The sequence below is a fragment of the Chamaea fasciata genome, unplaced genomic scaffold, assembly GCF_029207755.1.
Source record: "Chamaea fasciata isolate MVZ Bird 193981 ecotype frontalis unplaced genomic scaffold, bChaFas1.0.hap1 SCAF_4, whole genome shotgun sequence".
In the NCBI taxonomy this organism is placed as follows: domain Eukaryota; kingdom Metazoa; phylum Chordata; class Aves; order Passeriformes; family Sylviidae; genus Chamaea; species Chamaea fasciata.
The window spans coordinates 71405654-71423862 of record NW_027094089.1 but is presented as its reverse complement, the minus strand read 5'-3'; the positions used below and the strand labels follow the sequence as shown (position 1 = coordinate 71423862).

At 41.8% G+C, this 18209-nt stretch overlaps 1 protein-coding gene across 2 annotated transcripts; it reads left to right on the top strand.

Moving 5' to 3' along the window:
- Positions 1-2023: 2023 nt before the first annotated feature.
- Positions 2024-12302, top strand: LOC136288578 (ketosamine-3-kinase-like). Of its 2 annotated transcripts, XM_066181936.1 has the most exons (7): positions 2118-2172; positions 4340-4464; positions 4981-5132; positions 6497-6588; positions 7065-7147; positions 7464-7586; positions 8280-12302. In XM_066181936.1, exons 3-7 carry the CDS (start codon positions 4990-4992, stop codon positions 8616-8618), a joined length of 780 nt encoding a protein of 259 aa, XP_066038033.1. In that variant the 5' UTR covers positions 2118-2172; positions 4340-4464; positions 4981-4989; the 3' UTR covers positions 8619-12302. The 2 variants fall into 2 exon arrangements, with proteins under 2 accessions (XP_066038032.1, XP_066038033.1); XM_066181935.1 differs by lacking the exon at positions 4340-4464 and having other exon boundaries at positions 2024-2172.
- Positions 12303-18209: the final 5907 nt, after the last annotated feature.

Sequence of the window (18209 nt, the reverse complement as noted above, 5' to 3'; positions counted from 1 at the left end):
AGGGTTCCAGAGATCTAAACATGACTTGGACAGATAAAGAAATCGGCTGGAAAAGAAACTTTCCAAGACAGTTTTAAGCATTAGGAAACAGGCATTCTTCACCAGTGCCAGACACACAGAATGGTATCTCCTTTAATTTGATGCATGTGGTGAAATTTTACAGCAGGGTGTTTATTCCATCACAATCATACATCTTCCTTGCAACTTGCCAAAAAACCCACCATAATCCTCTTCATCTGTTTCTTCACTGCCTCCAGCTACAGTTATCATCCCGTGTGCACACTTTTACATTCTTTTATCTGTTTTGACAGTCAGTCTTTGAGTTCTATCCAGCACCTTCAAGGTAACTGAAAATTTCTATTCTGTGTGTTGTCAGACAAACTACAGTTGTCCAGCATGAGATTTTTGGGTACTACATCTCCGGTACTGAAATCTCAAATATAATCAGTAGGAGCAGAAGGACTGTTCAGCAATGAAGAGGCTCTCTGAAGCCCCTTTTGCCAGAGGAGATGCCCAGGCAAGAGCAGGGACCCCAGTGCAGGGCACAGTCTTGCCTCCAGGGCTGAGGCAGGTGGGCTCAGGGCTTTCTGTGATGCCAGTGCCTAGGGAGGCTTTGAGGATATGCTGGGTGTCCCCATCCTTCTGTTTTCTCCCACCCTGACAGGAAAATAAAAGAGCATTGTCTGGAGATCCGTTGCTGGAGCTGGGAAAGATGGTGGAATGGCTAGTGCCAAGTGAAACTGGTATTCAGGAACAGCCACCAGTGCTGGGTGCTCAGAGGCACTGAGACCAGCATAGCTGGCGCAGCTTTCACTTTTCTGCTTTGGAGGAACTGGCCTTGAAGGTAACATTCCTGTGATAAAAACAGAGCCCTGGGCATCCTGTGAAGACACAGCTTCGCAGACATGACGTTACCGGTGGAGGTCACAGTGGCCACTTGGACATACCCTGATACTCTGCAGACTTCTCTTCTTTGGACACACACATTCCACAATTTCAGTATCATAATTCTTTGGATCCTTATGAATGTTGAGGCATGTTGGCTGGTATTTATTTAGGTTTTGGCTAGATTACTAATGTATTTTGGGCAGAATTATTATTTCAAATTCCCTGTTGCTATGCCAGAAGACAAAGGGGGACCATGAGGAATTCCCACTGATGCTCATACTGGACATGTGCTGACACTGATTTTTGTAAAAAGAAGTCAAAGAAGTTGTTCAGCCCTCAGACTCCACCCATTTGAGCTGTCTTTGGTGCTGCTTTAAGAAGAACATGAAATTCTAAATTCTGCAGAAATGTTTATGTGCCTTAATACTCTTTTTATCTTTCCTTCCTAGTGTAGGCCCGGCTACTGTGAAGTGAAGAATGAATGCCAACATCTGCACAACCATCTGTCTTACATTAAGAGACTAATACAGAAATTTGGCAACAGCGAGCAGAGTCCTGGCACACATCATCTATTTCGGCCAGGACAAGTTTATCAAGTGTAACTTATTTATTGAAAACTTTAGATTAATGCCGGTAAGAGTATGTATGTCATTACTGAAGTGTAGCTTATTTATTTAAGATGATGTAAGTTAGCATCAAACTTTTGTAAGAAAGACGTTTCAGCGTTGTAACTACTTCTGTTGTTGCCTAATATCATATTTGAAGCTGAACTTTTTCTGGTCTTTTCTTCAGGGCTTTATAATAAAATTATCAGTAGATCCTGTAGTAGATCCTATGCAGCTGTGCAGATTTTAACTAAAATATTGTAGGACAATGCTCTCGGGCACATTGGATAGCGAGGATGTCCTGGGCAGAGCCACGAGTTGGACTTGATGGTCCTCGTGGGTCCCTTCGAACTCAACATATGATGTGATTTTGTAATTGGTTAGGTGATTAAGGGAATAAAACTGAACATACGGGAGAATTGGCATACGACGACCGAAGAGAATGTTTTGACAGCAGCGCCCGGGTACCTCAACCGCCTCAGCCGCCCTTTGCCCTCCGCGTCCCGCCCCTCCCCTCCCCGCCCCGGCAGACGCCGCCATGGAGGACGCGCTGAAGCGAGCGCTCGCCACGGCGGTGCTGCGGCCGACCGGGCACTCGGGCGGCGGCTGCATCAGCCAGGGCCGGAGCTACGACACGGACCACGGCCGGGTGTTCGTGAAGAGCAACTCTCGGTCGGAGGTATGGCGGGGTGGGGATCGGGGGTGCCGAGGTGGGCAGGCGCCGCGGTGGGAAGCAGCATTCTGGGCCTGGTGTGGCAGCAGGAGCAGGGAAGTGACCGTTCCTGTGCTGGCACTGCTGAGGCCACACCTCGAGGGCTGTGTCCAGTTCTGGACCCCTCACGACAAGGAACTGAGGGGCTGTAGCGTGTCCCGAGAAGAAAACGGAGCTGGGGAAGGGTCTGCAGCCCAGGAGCAGCTGAGGGAGCTGGGAAAGGAGCTCAGCCTGGAGAAAAGGAGGCTCAGGAGGGACCGTCTGGCTCTGCACAACTCCCTGATAGGAGGGAACAGCTGGGGGGGTCGGGCTCCGCTCCCAGGAAACAGGGACAGGAGGAGAGGGAACAGCATCAAACTGTGCCAGGGGAGGGTCAGGCTGGGCATCAGCAGGAATTTCTTCCTGGAAAAGGCTGTTAAGCACTGGAAGGGGCTGCACAGGTAAATGGTGGAGTACCCATCCCTGGCGGTGCCCAAGGAATGCCTGGACATGGCACTCAGTGCTGTGGTGTGGGTGACAAGGTGCACATGGGTCAAAGGTTGCACTTGATGGTCTGTGAGGTCTTTTCCAGCCTGACCGATTCTCTGGTGGGATGATGTGGTATCAGTGTTGTTGGTCCAGGACATGCAGTACCATGATGTGCTGTTGTCATTTACAGAGGGTAGCAGTGGTGTAACAGGGTCTGCAAGTGCTGTGACAATGGCTAAGGCAACCCAGTAGGTATGAAATTGTCTGCTGAGAGGGTGTGTGCCTTCTGTGGTTTTAACTGAGACTTAATTTCCTGCACACAAGAAAGAGCTTTTCTCAGTTAGTGATATTTTTTCCTAATTGTTAAAGCTTTTCTGCTTTGTCCTTTCAATATCTGGAACATACTGTTGAAGGTAGATACCTGCATTTGGTAGAGATAAGTACAATGCAACTTATTTCTTCAGCATCCTTTGCAAAAACAGAGATCAGGTGGAATTTACTTTAAAGATACTCTGTACTTGTGTTTGTCACATAGATTCAGTGACAGAACAGGAGCCAAAACTTGTATTTGCTCTTCATAGCAGGCAAATGTTTTTCAAAGTATGCATGCCACTATATCTTCCAAATTTGTCAACAATTTCTGATCAAGCTGGGGAGCTGAATGGGGGTGGGAACATGGGATAATACAGGACGGTTAATCTGCCTTACAGATGAGAGTTTGAATTGATGTAGCCCTTCCTTAGGCCTTTGCTAATTCTGTATTTAGCTATACAATACAACTAGCTGCAAGATCAGCCTTGGGGGAAAAAAGAGATCTGGATAGATTTTCTATTCAGCAATTTCATTTTCTATGCTTTTGCCTGTGTGTGGATCCCGAGCGCTGATTAAAGCAAACTTCGTTGAAGTGCTGTAAATGCTGTGGTGTGTGATGCTGTGCATCAGCAATTCTTACTCTCTTTGAGCAGCTGGCTTTAGCCAAATGTGATGCTTTAGACAGAGACACTGTATTTCCTGATTTCCTGTGGACACAGCTCACTCAGCCTTGGTAACTCAGCAGTTCTTCACTCTTGAGGAAGAAGGACAGCCATAGATGTCTCCTAGACATGGTCAGAGGGATGGAGCACCATGAGGAAAGGCTGGGAGAGCTGGGACTGTTCAGCCTGCAGAAGAGAAGGCTCTGTAGAGACATAATTGCACCTTCCAGTGCCTGAAGGGAGCCTACAGGAAAGACGGGGAGAGACTTTTTACAAGGACCTGGAGTGACAGGGAAAGGGGGGACTGCTTCAAACTGGCAGACAGTAGGTTTAGGTTAGATATTAGGAAGAAATTTCTGACTCTGAGAGTGGGGAGGCCCTGGCACAGGGTGGCCAGAGAAGCTGTGGCTGCCCCTGGATCCCTGTGAGTGTCCAGGGCCAGGTTGGACAGTGCTTGGAGCAACCTGGGACAGTGGAGGGTGTCCCTGCCTTGGCAGAGAGTAGGAGAAGGTGGTGTTTATGAATGTCTTAAGAACCCTTCCAGCACAAACCATTCTGTGATTGCCTCTAGGCTTTGGAATTTTTAGTTGATGTCTACAGCAAATTGTCCTGTAATGCATGGATCATTAATAAAGGGCTAGCATTCTCTTTCTGTTTTATTCATTCTACTTCCCTGCTTTTGCTTTTACCAGATATGTTAAATTTCCCATGTGCTTTTTCTGCAACCCCTGCCTGACTCTTGTAGAGAAGCATTTCTTCATGTGATGAGTGTCACTGATCTCAGAGGAGGAACTCAGGAGAGCGGATTTTCCTTTGTGTAGGTAACAGGTGCAGAAACAGGTCCCAAATTCAGAATGTCTTCCAAGCAAATGCAGATGGTGATGGCTTAGGTTGTGCAAGTGTGATAAGAGGCATTTTGCTGCCACAGTTGATTCCCACCCACACCCTTCCCCCATGAAGTAAAAGAAAACACCATGGAAAACCATTCTGGTGAAAGAACTAGAACACGAGTCTGATGGGGCACAGCTGAAGGAGCTCATACTTTGTCTCTAAGCAGTTTGCATTCCTTCAGTTGCAAACAGACTTTCTAAATTACAGAGAATTCTAGAACCTAAGTAACTTTCACTCATTTGTTTTATGAAGTGAAATTACCGTAAGTGTAAAACTACTGTCAAGTCTGATGGTGTGGTTCTGTCTGTATCTTGTGATTGAATAAACATTTCCTTCAACCTTTCTATGTAGGTTTTACAAAATCAGTTGATTTTGTGGAAGTGCTTTGTTTACCTGTGACTGATACTCGTAGACACTAACACTTTCCCTTAATATCTGGCAGGCCAGAAGAATGTTTGAGGGAGAAATGGCAAGTCTGGAAGCCATCTGGAAAACACAGACGATAAAAGTGCCTAAACCCATCAAAGTTATCGACCTGCCTGGGGGCAGTACTGCGTTTGTGATGGAACACTTGGAAATGGGGGGCTTAAACAGGTAAAACAGTGTTATCTTTGCCTTCTTTAACCAGAAATTTTAGCTGTTATGATAGTTAAGTCACTTGTTTTCATAGGTGAAGCTTGTTTATTTTTTTCTAAAGTGAATCAAGACAATATGGGAAATCACACAGCAGAGAGGTGTATAAAATACTTCACAATGCCTCACCTAGCAAATTGATGATACATCCCAAAATGAGTCTGGGTTTTGGTTAGTTCTGGGTTTGTTTGCTTAGGTAATTAAGTGATTTTTACAGTAAGGTTTCTTTTCACAGAAAGGAAAATGACCACCCTGATCACCTGGTTTGTGTACTTGCCCTCTGTAAAAGAACAGGTATTTTATTGCTTGGCGTGATTGTGCAGAGGCACTTTCCCAAATCAATTAATCTTGTTTTCAGTATTTTCAGCTCTTACCTTCATTCTGATAGTTTCAAACTTTTGACCCTTCTCTGTGATGAGCACTTAATATGATGAATTATCTGATTCTGTTAGGGAGATGATCACGACCTACTTCTCATCTCTCTCTCAGAACTTCTCCAGCCAGTTTAAAGTCTTGTCCCTCATCCTGTTTGTTGGTAGAGTTTCTAATTCATGAAGAGCCCTAGGTGAGTCCCAAGAAAAAGGGCAGAGATGTTGCTGTTTTGGGGTCAAAAATGGTATCTTTGGCATGCAAATTTCCTGTGTTAACAGAAACAAATTGAAGAAATAGCTTTGCCTTAAACGACAGTGCCTTGAGAATGGGGGAAGTTGAGAAAGGTCAAAGACAGGAAAAAGAACATAATTTTGTTAACATGGGAGGCAACTGGTTGTAATATCTGTTTGTAATTAATACAAGACTCTTCTGAACCACAGAGGATGAGGTTTGATTAAAAATAGATAATTAACTAAGCCCCTGTGATTCTCTCATCATCTAGGCATATTAGAGAAAAGCAGCTGGAAGCAGCAATAGAAAGAAAAGTATCTACCTTGTTTGGTTCTATTTCCCAAACACAGTTTACCAAAATTTAAAATAAAAAAGGCATAACATGTTGTGCATACTTTCTTACACATATCTTACTGAAAGTCCTTACAGAAGTGATATCACACAGAAATCAGAATTGATAGTTTCTCATTGTTAGCAAATTTATGCTTGCTGCTCACTTTCATTTTCAGTAGTGGTGTCAGAAACAGCCAAGTAAGTACATTCTGTATTATCTGCAGTTTTGATAGAAAGACAAGGTGTTTATAACTGGAATACACTGAAAAAATTATTTTGTTACAGGTGCTTTTACTTACTTGATAAATCTGTTCAAGTAACTCCTGGAATATGAAGACCTGGTTCTGTTCACGTATCAGTGGTACTCAGATTACTTTTTTGTTTCTTAGACATTCAGCACTGCTTGGAATTCAGCTGGCTGATCTTCACCTTCATAACCAGAAACTTGGAGAGAAGCTGAAGAAAGAAGGGAACACAGTTGGTACAGTACACAGCTGTTTGCAAATTTAACCCAGTTGATAATAATCTGCAAAGCATTAAAATTACTTTTGGCTACTTCAGGACAAGTTAATCTTCCCCGGAAGATAGCACGAGAACAGGTTTGGATGAAACAGCCCAGGCAGGGATTCTTTTTGCTCTTGTTTTCTCTGCTTGGGTCTGTGTAAGCAAAACACATACTCAATTTTGGACCCTTGAGAACCCAAACCACAGTTTCTACAAGGACATGGCATCAAAGGAGATTCAGAATCTCAAAATACAATTTTGAAGAGTAGAATATAGCTACTTTACATCAAACTTTAAATTTAAAAAACAACCACATTGTAACCTTAAAAAGAACAGTTAAGTGCAATGTTTTTTACTCTCAGTAGAAGCAGCATTGTGTAGTTTTAAAGGTTCATTTGTGTCATGGATGCTTAGTATTTTGTCGTTGTTGAATTTTTGTCTTTGGTTTGAAAGGTAAAGGACAAGGGCAAACGGAAGTCCAGTTTGTGGATCAGTTTGGTTTTCATACAGTTACCTGCTGTGGTTATCTTCCACAGGTAGGTTTTACTTTATCAGACTGATAGAATTTTAAATTTATCTTGTTTTCCCTTCTGTGACAGAGGGTCAAAATTATCGTAACGGAAATAAATTAATTTGGACACTGATAGTTCTTGAATTTCTTGGACTTTGATCACCGAGAGAAGGCTATTCCCCTAATTTAATGTTTTAGGATAATATTCAATTAAAAGATAGCACTTACTGTCCTGGATGGTACCAGCACAAAGGCTGTGTGATCCTCAAAAGGCTTATTTGAAAAAGAAGAAACTGCCTCTTGTGTGGTGTAGAACTGACATCTGCAGTCCTGTTCTTCAGGTGAATGACTGGCAGAATGACTGGGTGACCTTCTTTGCCAGACAGAGGATCCAGCCCCAGATGGATATGGTTGAAAAGAAATCAGGTGACAGAGAAGCAAGAGAACTTTGGGCACAGCTTCAGGTAGGAGCAATTCCCTCAGTTCTCATTATTGGAAGAGTTTGGTATACTTAAATTTTATTTTCTAAAACCAAAGTTCCAGTTTGTTGGTTTGCACCACGTTCTGTTGGTAAGAGACTCCAGTTTTTAGGAATTAAAATGCCTTTATTCTAAGGTATAGTGGCATTTGCCACATCACCCTATGCTAACATTCCAGAGTGAATTCCAAAGTGCCAGATACCAATTTGCCTTACTGTTGGGGAAATACTGGATGGGGTTCATATTCTCATTTCCCTGTAACACGTTCATAATGAGAAATGTACACAAGCAGTTCTGTCCTGCACGTTGTCTGTTCTTTTACTGTTTGCACCTGACTAAGTGACTGCACTATTGGCTCTTTGGGTCCTACTTTTTGGAAATTTGGTGAGACATCCTTGAGCTTTCTAATGATGAAGTGTTGGTGATCGTTGTTACTAACCCTGGTCAATATCTGAGTTTCAAGGTTTTTATTTTCTTGCTAAAAGAGATTTAGATGACTATTCTGCTGCTACTTTTTATGAAAAATAAGAGTCTTCTGGATGTACTCAGCATCTCTGTTGACCAGGTCCTATGGTGTTTCTAATCTAGGGTTTTAAGCCACTTCAAGTATGCAGATATATTCTACATTTTAAAGTGAATGATTGTGTAATTTACATGTCTTGCTTTTCCCCCCTGCAGCTGAAGATACCCAGTTTGTTCTGTGATGTGGAAATCGTTCCTTCTCTCCTGCATGGGGATCTCTGGGGAGGAAATGTAGCTGAGGATGATTCTGGTCCGATTATCTTTGATCCAGCTTCTTTCTATGGCCATTCAGAGTATGAGCTTGCAATAGCTGGGATGTTTGGCGGCTTCAGCAGTTCTTTTTATTCTGCTTATCATGGTAAAATTCCTAAAGCTGCAGGGTTTGAGAAACGCCTGAAGCTTTATCAGCTGTTCCACTACATGAACCACTGGAACCATTTTGGTTCAGGGTACAGAGGGTCTTCTTTAAACATTATGAGAAACCTTGTAAAGTAACTTGCCACTTAAGCCAAATACTTCCCATGTTGTTTGGAGAGTCCCATACTTGGTGGTGCAGCTGCAGGGGTAGTAATGTTAAAAACACCTATGAGACCCTTGACCTTGTTAAAGACCTAGAACCAGTGACTCCTGCTGAATACCAAATGTAAAATAGTCATCCCTTTTTTTGTTAGGGATAACTCCATAAGGGAAAAATCTAAGGAAGGAATTTATTCATGTGCACAGTGAATAAAGGTCTCAATGTCCAGAAAACATGTGAGACTGTGCAGGGTAGTACAAATAAACACCAAGGAGATACGTAAAAGAAGTTGCTTGCTGCATTTTGCTGTGTCTTCCTCCCTCTTTCAGCTCTTCATGTCCAGTTGTGTGCATGAGAGCAATGTTAACAACATTGAAAGTCAGAGCTTACAAAATTATGTAACAGAAACTGTTAAAAGGGATTTGGACTTGCTGTTAATTTTCAGAGAATCAGAGTGGGTGAGGTGGAGGGGGATCACAGAATGTCGTCTAGTCCAACCTCCCTGCCTAAGTAGATTACTCAGGATTGGGTCCAGAGGCTTTTAAAGACCTCCAGGGTTTTGCTGATTGATTCCATTGGATGCCGACTGTTGGTGCCTCCTGGAATGCTTGTAGGCTGTTCTGCGCTTTCTGGTCAGTGGACTTTTATCCACAGCAATTTTGCTTCCACCAGAACTAGTTCTCTTCCTTTTTTGGGTTATGCTTTTATCTAGTAGTGTGCATTCTTGGAGAACTTTCCAGGTAAGACACTTTTCATGTACATACCTTGTGGAGGTGTATTCTCTAATGAAATAAAACCTGCACATGCTAAAGTCACTCAAACTAAAACATGCACATGACTAAAGTCAGTCAAAATCCACCTAATCATGAAATGACATCCGCTGGAACTTTGTGTTTTCCACACCTCAAAGAAAACAATTAAAATATAACTTAAAAGGGGAAGGGGGTCTGGGAAAACTACTGGGATGGCTCACAGCCTGTAACCTTCTCCACAGGAATGCCTGTCAGGTAATTTTATTCCAAGGGGATACTGCTGCTTGTGCTTTCTGATGCCAGTGAGTTTATCAACCTTATTCTGGCACAAGGATCAATAAACCATATTTATGTCACTGGGACCACAAATGTGCCCAGTGTCAAGGCTGCACTATTTGTACATCTGTGCTTGTGAGAGTTCTAATGCAGACTTAAGAGTGCTGCACTGTTCACTCTAAAATACTGTCTGTGAAGGTCTGTCTCCCAGGCACTCAGACTAAGGAGGGGAAGATGTAGACACCTCTGACCTCACTACATCTCTGGATAACCTGGAAAGCAAGGGAGCCTTCCTTTCCTAAATCCTCACATGACAGTCCCCATTAAATGCATGCTGTATCTGTTGTGGTAAGAGACATGAACATGTAACTCACAGAGCAGCACTTCATCGGTGTCAGAAGTGCTTGATGATAGTTCCACAGAGTGTGGCTTTTGCCTGCAAGGAGATAATACTGAAATTATACTCACTTTGATGTAGGCTGGTGGTGGTGTTTCTGTACAAGCCTGCCCGGTAAGTGAGAGAGATGCATGATTCTAACATGCACTTTGAGTGTTGGGGAATTATTTTTATTAACTAAAACTGCTTTGCACCTGATACTGGCAGATTACTGAGGGTTTTCTAGTTGCTAGTTTGGCAGTTACTTACACAAATTGGAAATAAGTTTGAAGAAGACTGATACTTGCTACAACTTCCTTTAATTCTACTACTTTTCTCACTGGCTGACTTGCTACAAAATCTGCTTGGTAGAATAGGTTTTACTTCTACCTTGTTGCCTGAATAAAAGCTTTCCCAGTTGATTATTGTTGTCACAGTTATTGAATTAAAACCTTACATCTTGGTTTATTCTTGGGGAATTACTTGCTCTGACCTGTAAAGATCCTTAGTTTGTTAGATAAATTACGATCATCATAGGTGTTTCTGGGAATGTGCATGGTCAGGGATTGGTTTGGAGCAGTGCGTCACTGAAGAAAATTTACATGTTCATTACTGTGCAAGTCAAGATGTTAATTTTCCTAAAATACATACTCTTCATAATTAGCAGGGGAAAATGAATATAAAAGTGGATTTTCTGTCAGTTTTAGTTGTGAGATAAACTTAACTGATAAACACCAAGTCTTCAGAGATGACCTTTTCCTAAAAGAACTGAATCAAAATATTTTTGTGATTGAAGAAAAGTTGTGTTTATGCAAGTTATGCAGGTAGAAACAATTGTGTTTAGAAAAGTTCTAATGTAAGGATACTATGCTTAAGTTTTCAAAGCTGTTTTTTGCTGTTAGTAATATCGGAAGGGGTGTGGAGAGGCAGACAAATGGAATGTAACCAGAATCTCCTGTACCATGAATCCCTTGGCTCTGAGCCCTTCTCAGGCTGCAGCCACCTGGAAAAACTGCCTGCAGGTACAAATGTTCCCCTCCAGCGGCTGGTTTTCCTCCTGCTTCTCATCTTCAGTGATGTTCCAAAATAGATCTGGTGACTAAAACTGCTGCTGGGCTCTTCTAGCAGAAGTTAGAGCAGGTGGGAAGTGCTACAGAATTAGAATGTGACAAAAAGCTTCAGGGGGAGAATATATTTCTGGTAACTAAGCCACACCACAATCCCAACATCTTTATTATTTTTTCTTTGTAAATATTTAGTTACTTTTAATTTGTTTTTATTCGAGGTTTTGTTTGTTTGGGGGTTTGTTTTGTTTTTCCTGTAACAAACAGAAAAATTAATTAGGGTTGCTTTCATTATGCAGATATAAAGCTCTCTATTTCTTGTCATTATTTTGTTTCCAAACCACTTTATTCCTTTCCCCACATGCTCCACTGCAACCCAGTATGATTCTTTCAGCAGCTGGAGAGCCATCTAACAAAGAATGTTATCTTTATAGAGACACTAGTAAAACAAGTACTATAGGATCTGGGTTATAATAGCATGCTTTAAAGGCTCAAAACTTTCTACCTGAGAGTGCCAGTGCACTTTGCAAATACGTCATATGGGTTGATCATGTTTTTAAATTCAGCATCATTGCAAAAATGGAGTTTAAATTTTTTCCTTCTTTGCCTCTTAAGAGCAATCCTCTGCACGACAAACACACTATGATTCATTTACAACTAAATACCTTTGAGAATTATTGTCCTGATCTTCACCACTACCACTGATACAACGTAAATTACAGTCAACGGTTCTGACTAGAAACGCAAAACACAATCTCCCAGCCAAAATCACAGGAATGAGAATGAGCTATTGGTTTCTAGAAAAACACCTGGTTTGCATAGAAGTTATTGCTCCTTTATATAAAAGGTAAATTAGCATAATCCTTTCAGTTCTATACATTTCTTATGTTCCACAGGAGCTTTAATCCCAGAAACTGGCTGCATCCAAGCTTGACTTAATGTTGTGTACATTTTCTCCATGTTGTTAAGTGTAAATATTTCCCTCCCCTTTTTGCAGTCATTGCCTCTGAGCAGACCTTTGCTGCTTGCTTTATCTTCTGTTTCACCAGCTCCTATAAACAACTCAGATCAGAACCTTTTGAGATGATTTAGCACTAAGGACACATGGACAGTACTTTTTCAAGACCAACATTAACATTCATGACATTCACCTTGACTGAAAATGATGAAAAGAGTTGTTTCCTTGTAAGAAAATAATAAAAAAGGGAGATTCTCTGCTCTGGACGACGTCTGCATGGAGTGCTGTGTTTGTGCTGCACCCTCAGGACTCGGAGCATGTAGAGGGGTTATCTATGCTATGGACTTTTGATAGTCTAAGCTCTAATAAAACGCATTTTAAATCCCACTTTCTAGTTCTCGTGTTTCTTACAGGGATGACCAAGGACCAGCAGCTCTTGGTGCAAAACACATGCCTTCCACAAAAATGCAAAAGCTTATAATATGTTAGAACATTTCAGGTCCAGCAGTAATTCTTTGGTTTGTGCCTATTTTTTTTTTTTTTTTAGCACCCTGGTTTTTCTAAAGATTACAAAAATATGAGTGTTTCTAATGGAAAACAACTCCTTAACATGAGTGTGGCTAAGACAGATGGGCAGTCATCTATTTCATCATGGAGTCATACCTTGATAGAAACATGCTAGAAGAAATTTTGCAAGTCTTTGACATGTAATCTAACTCATGAATCTAAATTTATCAGTATCTATTGCTCAACCAGAATACTTGGTGGGAAGACTCATTGGTCTTTCCACCGTCACAATTTAAATGTGAGCAAATACTGAGAAATGCTTCAGAATAAGCAGGTGTACAATGTTATTTAAATTGTTGACCATTGCCCTCGTTTCCTCTGAGTTACATGAACCTATGAAAATATTTGTACAAGTACAGAAAGATGCTTTACTTCATTTGAAATAGCTGATTTTACAAAATTCATGATGCTTTCTTTTTCTGGTACAGTCTGCAAGTTACAACTGCACCTAGTGCTAGTACTGCCATTGTTTATAGCAACAAAGCCTGCAAGCATTTGTTTTTGTGATTAATAATCTTTTTATGTTTTAACATATTTTCTCCACTGACAGAAAGAAAGTTGCAACAAGATAAATGTTTGCAGGAGTATCAACTCTAAGCAGTCCAGTGGTTCTTATGATAGTGCCATTATTTTGCATTTTTAGTTCTGTAATTATTTTCCCAAGTTACAAATAACCTGTTATACAAATTTTCACTTTTGCTCTAGCAGTCAGAAGTTAAAGGTTCAGCAATGGGCAGAAAGATCATTTTACTCAGCCTAAAAGCATGCAAGTGGAAGCATTGTGCAAGGTAAATTAGTGAAGAACAAAGTTTTGTATGTACATGAATTGCTTGAAAGCTTTTCTGCTAAGTGCTCTTATATTTCTTTTAGTAGAGAAAATTAGATACGTATGTTCAATTTAAATATTGTTCTGTATTTAAAACACCTACTTAAAAAAAAAAAGAATTCACATGTGAGTAAAGCACCCAGCTATTCCATGAGTATTGGAGCCACATCTTGTGTAAAACAAGTATGCTTCACAGAATAACACTGTGAATGTGTCAGATCTACCATGTACTGTGCAGCCTGGGGATGAAGAAAAGTGCATTAAATACTGCTGAAAATGGCCTGATTTATATAATGCAGAAAGACAAATTGAAATTGCCAAAGGAATCACCACTGAAGGTGTGTTCATAGAAATCTCCCAGAGGACAAGTGAGAAAAACCAAATGAAACCTTGACTCAAGCATCCACATTCCATGGATTTTCAGAGTATGTGGTAGTTTACAGCTGGAACAACCCTGCATGTCAGTCTGGTGTGAAATAATCTGTAAGAATGTTACCATCAAAATAGTCAAACTGATCAGAGAAGTAGCTCAACATGTACATTTATCTCTATGACTTTTGAATATTTTTATGCTTGTAGGCCTGCAAAATACTTTAACTTAAGACTGGTGTCCCACTCCTATTTTGCAATGTCTTGGGTTTTGTAACCAAAAAAATGTTTATTCCATCTGTTGAACCCCAGTTCGGGGGATTTTTCTTTATCTGTTGTAACTCCAGAAGGGAGGGAGTAACTTCTCTGATAACAAGCCAGCTGTTAAAACCGTGTGAGGCATTGTTTCTTATCGCGGTTCACTGTTCCACTACCCCCATGGGGATATCTTTTGTTAATGGGCCATTAAAGCTCACCAATGACATGACATTGCATCATCCCATTGTGAGATGCTCTACCCAGGGCGGAGGAGCCACACCATTCCACCTAGATAAAAAGGAGCCACAAGTGTCAACAGCCAACCAGTGTTCCCATGTGTCTTGGTTTAGGAAGACAGGTATCTGCTAGGTAAAATTACAATCAGAGGCTCTTTGGCAAAGATTTGGGAAATAGGAATAGCAGTTCTTTACTAGTATGTAATACAAAGCAAACAAACACAAAAAAAACTCCCCCCCCCACCAAACAACTACAGCATTAATGACAAACGACAACAGTACCAAGAAGCTTGAGGGCTTTGTTTCACAAAACCCAGGGCAGTTTGGTTTCGGTGTCCCTGCAGGATCCTCAGAGCACCAAGCTGGAACAGTGGAAAAGTCCCGGGCTGGTAGCTGGGATGGCAGGGCGTCCTGGCAGGCAGGGGCAGGATGTCCCAGCAGCGCAGGGGGTGCAGGGTCACGCTGCAGCAAGAGGAGCAGCGCCGAAGAAGCTCGAAGGCGAGGCAGAAAAGCGGCCCAGCTTCCGCGAGTGGCAGAGAAAACTCAGGATTCAGGTCGAACCGGTGATAGTAGATTTCCCAGGACTGGATCCCTTTGGCCACAGTGAAACTCCTCCAGCCAGCAACAGCCGTTCTCCGCTCGGCGTGCCTTGCGGCGGCTGAGCTCCTCGAGGAGCGGCAGACACGCGTCTCCCCGAACGCCGGAAACCGAAAAGCACGCAGCTGCCTCAAGCTTTGTCTTTTACCTGCGTTATCTCCCCCTTCCACCTTTTGTCCACCTCTTTGTTTCGGTTAAGTACTCTCAAGTATCCAACACTTGGTCTCCTTGGTAACTTGTGGGGAAAAAAATTCTTTAGAGAAAAAAAAGGAACAAACCTAACCCCCAACACCATGGGACTCCCAAAGGAAGACTGGACCCATCTCTGGACCCTTGGCTCCACAGGACCATCTCTGCTTCAAACAGGACCACATCTGCCACTCCAGGAGGGCTTGCTTTTGGACTGTTTCCAACACCCTGAACCAACAAGGTGTCAGGTTGTATTTCTGACTCTGTCAGGGTTTTCTAGGATTTTTTGTTTGTTTGTTTGCTTGCTTATTCTTCTGTACTGCAACATTTGTATTTTTTTTTTTAATATCCCTGGTAAAGAACTGCTATACCTATTCCCAAAATCTTTGCCGGACAGCCTTTATTTGCAAATATAATAATTTGGGAAAGGGGAGGGGGGGACTTATATTCCAAGGGAAACTCCAGTCTTCCCTGGCAAGTACCTGTCTGTCTAAACTGAGACATGCAGTTAGAGAAATACATTATTAATATAAAGAATTGAAAATGCCAGAAATTAGTCAGTGATAGTTACCAGTGACAAAATATTTAGGAGAAGGCATCAAACAACAGTATGTGATATTTGCAGCATACTCACACTGCAGCTCAAATGGGTATTTGACAGGTCTCCAGTGCACTTGCTTTTCTGGGGCTCTGGGTTGTTTTTTGGCATTTAAAAAGTTTCATGTGCACAAAACTGGACAAACAAGAAGTTCCATGACTAAATTACAGGAAAACCGTGCCAGATGAGCTTTAATTCATTCATCTTCTGCTTGCATTACATGCTACATCACAAATTTATCCGAAAATACATAGATACAGTGCAAGTTGCTTTTATTCAGGGAACCCATATCTCCTGTTTTGATGTGGGACATTATTTGCCACACAGAAATTATGGAGGTTCTCCACAACATTCCCTGCACTGGTGGTTCATCTACCTGCCAACCCCTATTTTTAACTCATTTTAGTCTTCTCCTCAGATCTCTTCCTCCTTTGCAAGTGCAGCTATTTCTAAGAACAAATTTAATCAGAAGAGGTCGGTATTTCATTTATTCTGACAATATTTTTTGTGGGACCCTCAGAACTTTCTGTCTTTAGCTTCCAGTGCATGATCTAATCAGTTTTACATGTAATGAACATATTTTCCCTTTAGCTTACTGAAAATATAACTTCACCCACATCACCTTGAATTGAAAAAAGGTAATCTCCTGGAGGATTTTTACTGGGTTCTGGGGGAATTTTACAAGACCGCTTTCTGTGTGCACTTAAAATTACCTGAAGTGGCATCATTTTATGCAATTGCATAGAAACACATCTCATTTAAAAGCCTTTCATCTTTAGGGCTGTAAAATATGTAGAGATAAGTGAGATAAGAGTTTAATTTGGAAAAGCTATAATGCTGTGCTTTTTTTCCCCCTCACTGTTGTTTCTCCCTTATATCCCTTTATATTAAAAAAAATATATATAACTGAAAAGTTACCTTTTAAGTCATTACTGATAATTTTCTGAAGGAATGAGCTCTTGGCAAAGAAAAATAAAGTAGGTAGAAGAGCCTTGGCAAAACTATTTCACACAGCAGGTTTAAATGGAAGGTCTTGGTGAGGTTTACCCCATTTCTGCTCTTACCCTAAATCTGCTCTTACGCCAAACCTGGCAGGCTGGTTTGTAAAGGGCTTTGTGAAACAGACATTTCATAGGAGAACATGTTGGGGGAGTTACGAAAAGGAGGGATTTTGACTTGCTGAGATGAAAGTGTTGATAATTCACTAAATATATGCAGAGAGAGTCATTTGAGTTTTAAAGAGACACTAATTTTTTGAATAGAGTTGAACTCTTTCAGTTGGGAGAAATAGTTGATTTGCTTCATGAATGGGACAAAGGGGCCAAGCTTTGAGAAGAGGTATCACAAATGCTGAGAGATTAATAAGCATCTTACACAAAGATTACCCAAGAAATCTTTCTGTCACTTACCACATCATTCAGGAGCATTCATCTCTACAAGGATTTTCATTAAAGTACTGATTAACGAAATGGTATTCCTTTAGTGTAATAGATGCATTGTATAAATTCGCGTATTAAAGTTGTATGTGAAAAATTATACACTGAAATTAAAAACCTGGAGTCTTGGAGACAGTCCTAGGACGTCTCCAAAATTCCAAAGTCTTCTTTGGTTTAGAGGTGCCACCACAACATTTGGAACATAAACAATGGAGATGACGTTAAGATGATCCATTAATCAAGGGGTGGGCCACATTTTTGCAGCTAATCAAGAATCTTATATTGATCGCGATGGAAATCTAGCAGTTGACTTAATCAAGTGCCTCAAAAGAAGATTCACTGACTCTTTTTGGACTTCTTTTCAATTCTTCAGGAAATCCTTTCAAAACATCCCTTGAGGAGTGAAAGACATTGAAGCAGTCGTGCTTTTTGCATGCAGTCGTGATTTTTGCCTCAGGGCAGAAAAACCGTATAAAGTTCCTACCCTGGGACTCCGAATTTATGGGCAATACCGGAGAGTACCCTTGTTGCTGTCCACCTACATTCGATTGATGTCCTGATTTATCGTGGCGTTTCGAAATTGACTTTGGAAATTGCTAAATAAATATTTGGATTTTGAATCGGCTCTTGATCATTTATAACGTTTAGCACAGATGACAAAAATCCAATTAGTGATTGACGCTTAAAATTAATGGCCAGATTGGCTAAATAAACACAGGTACACACCTCTGGGTTACACAGCCTTAATTAGCCGGGAAGCCCGGTGACTTCCCTTTCCTGTCGACCTCGCAGGAGGTAAGAGGGGCAATCCCGGCTCTCTCCTTGTGGGAGGGAGGGCTGGGACGGCCCGCCTTGCCCGGGCCCAGGCTTTTTCAAGAGAGCCCCGCTTGGCCCGGCGACTCCCGGGCCGGGGTAGGGGATGACCACATGCCCTGTACGGGCCCCGATGGGTTTTTAGCAGCTGTAAAACACCCTGCCGTCCCCTATGGGGGGAAGCTGGCCCGAGACCTGACCGGGCCGTGCCTCCGGGCCCCATCAGCTGCCGCCCGTGCCCCTGATACCAGCTA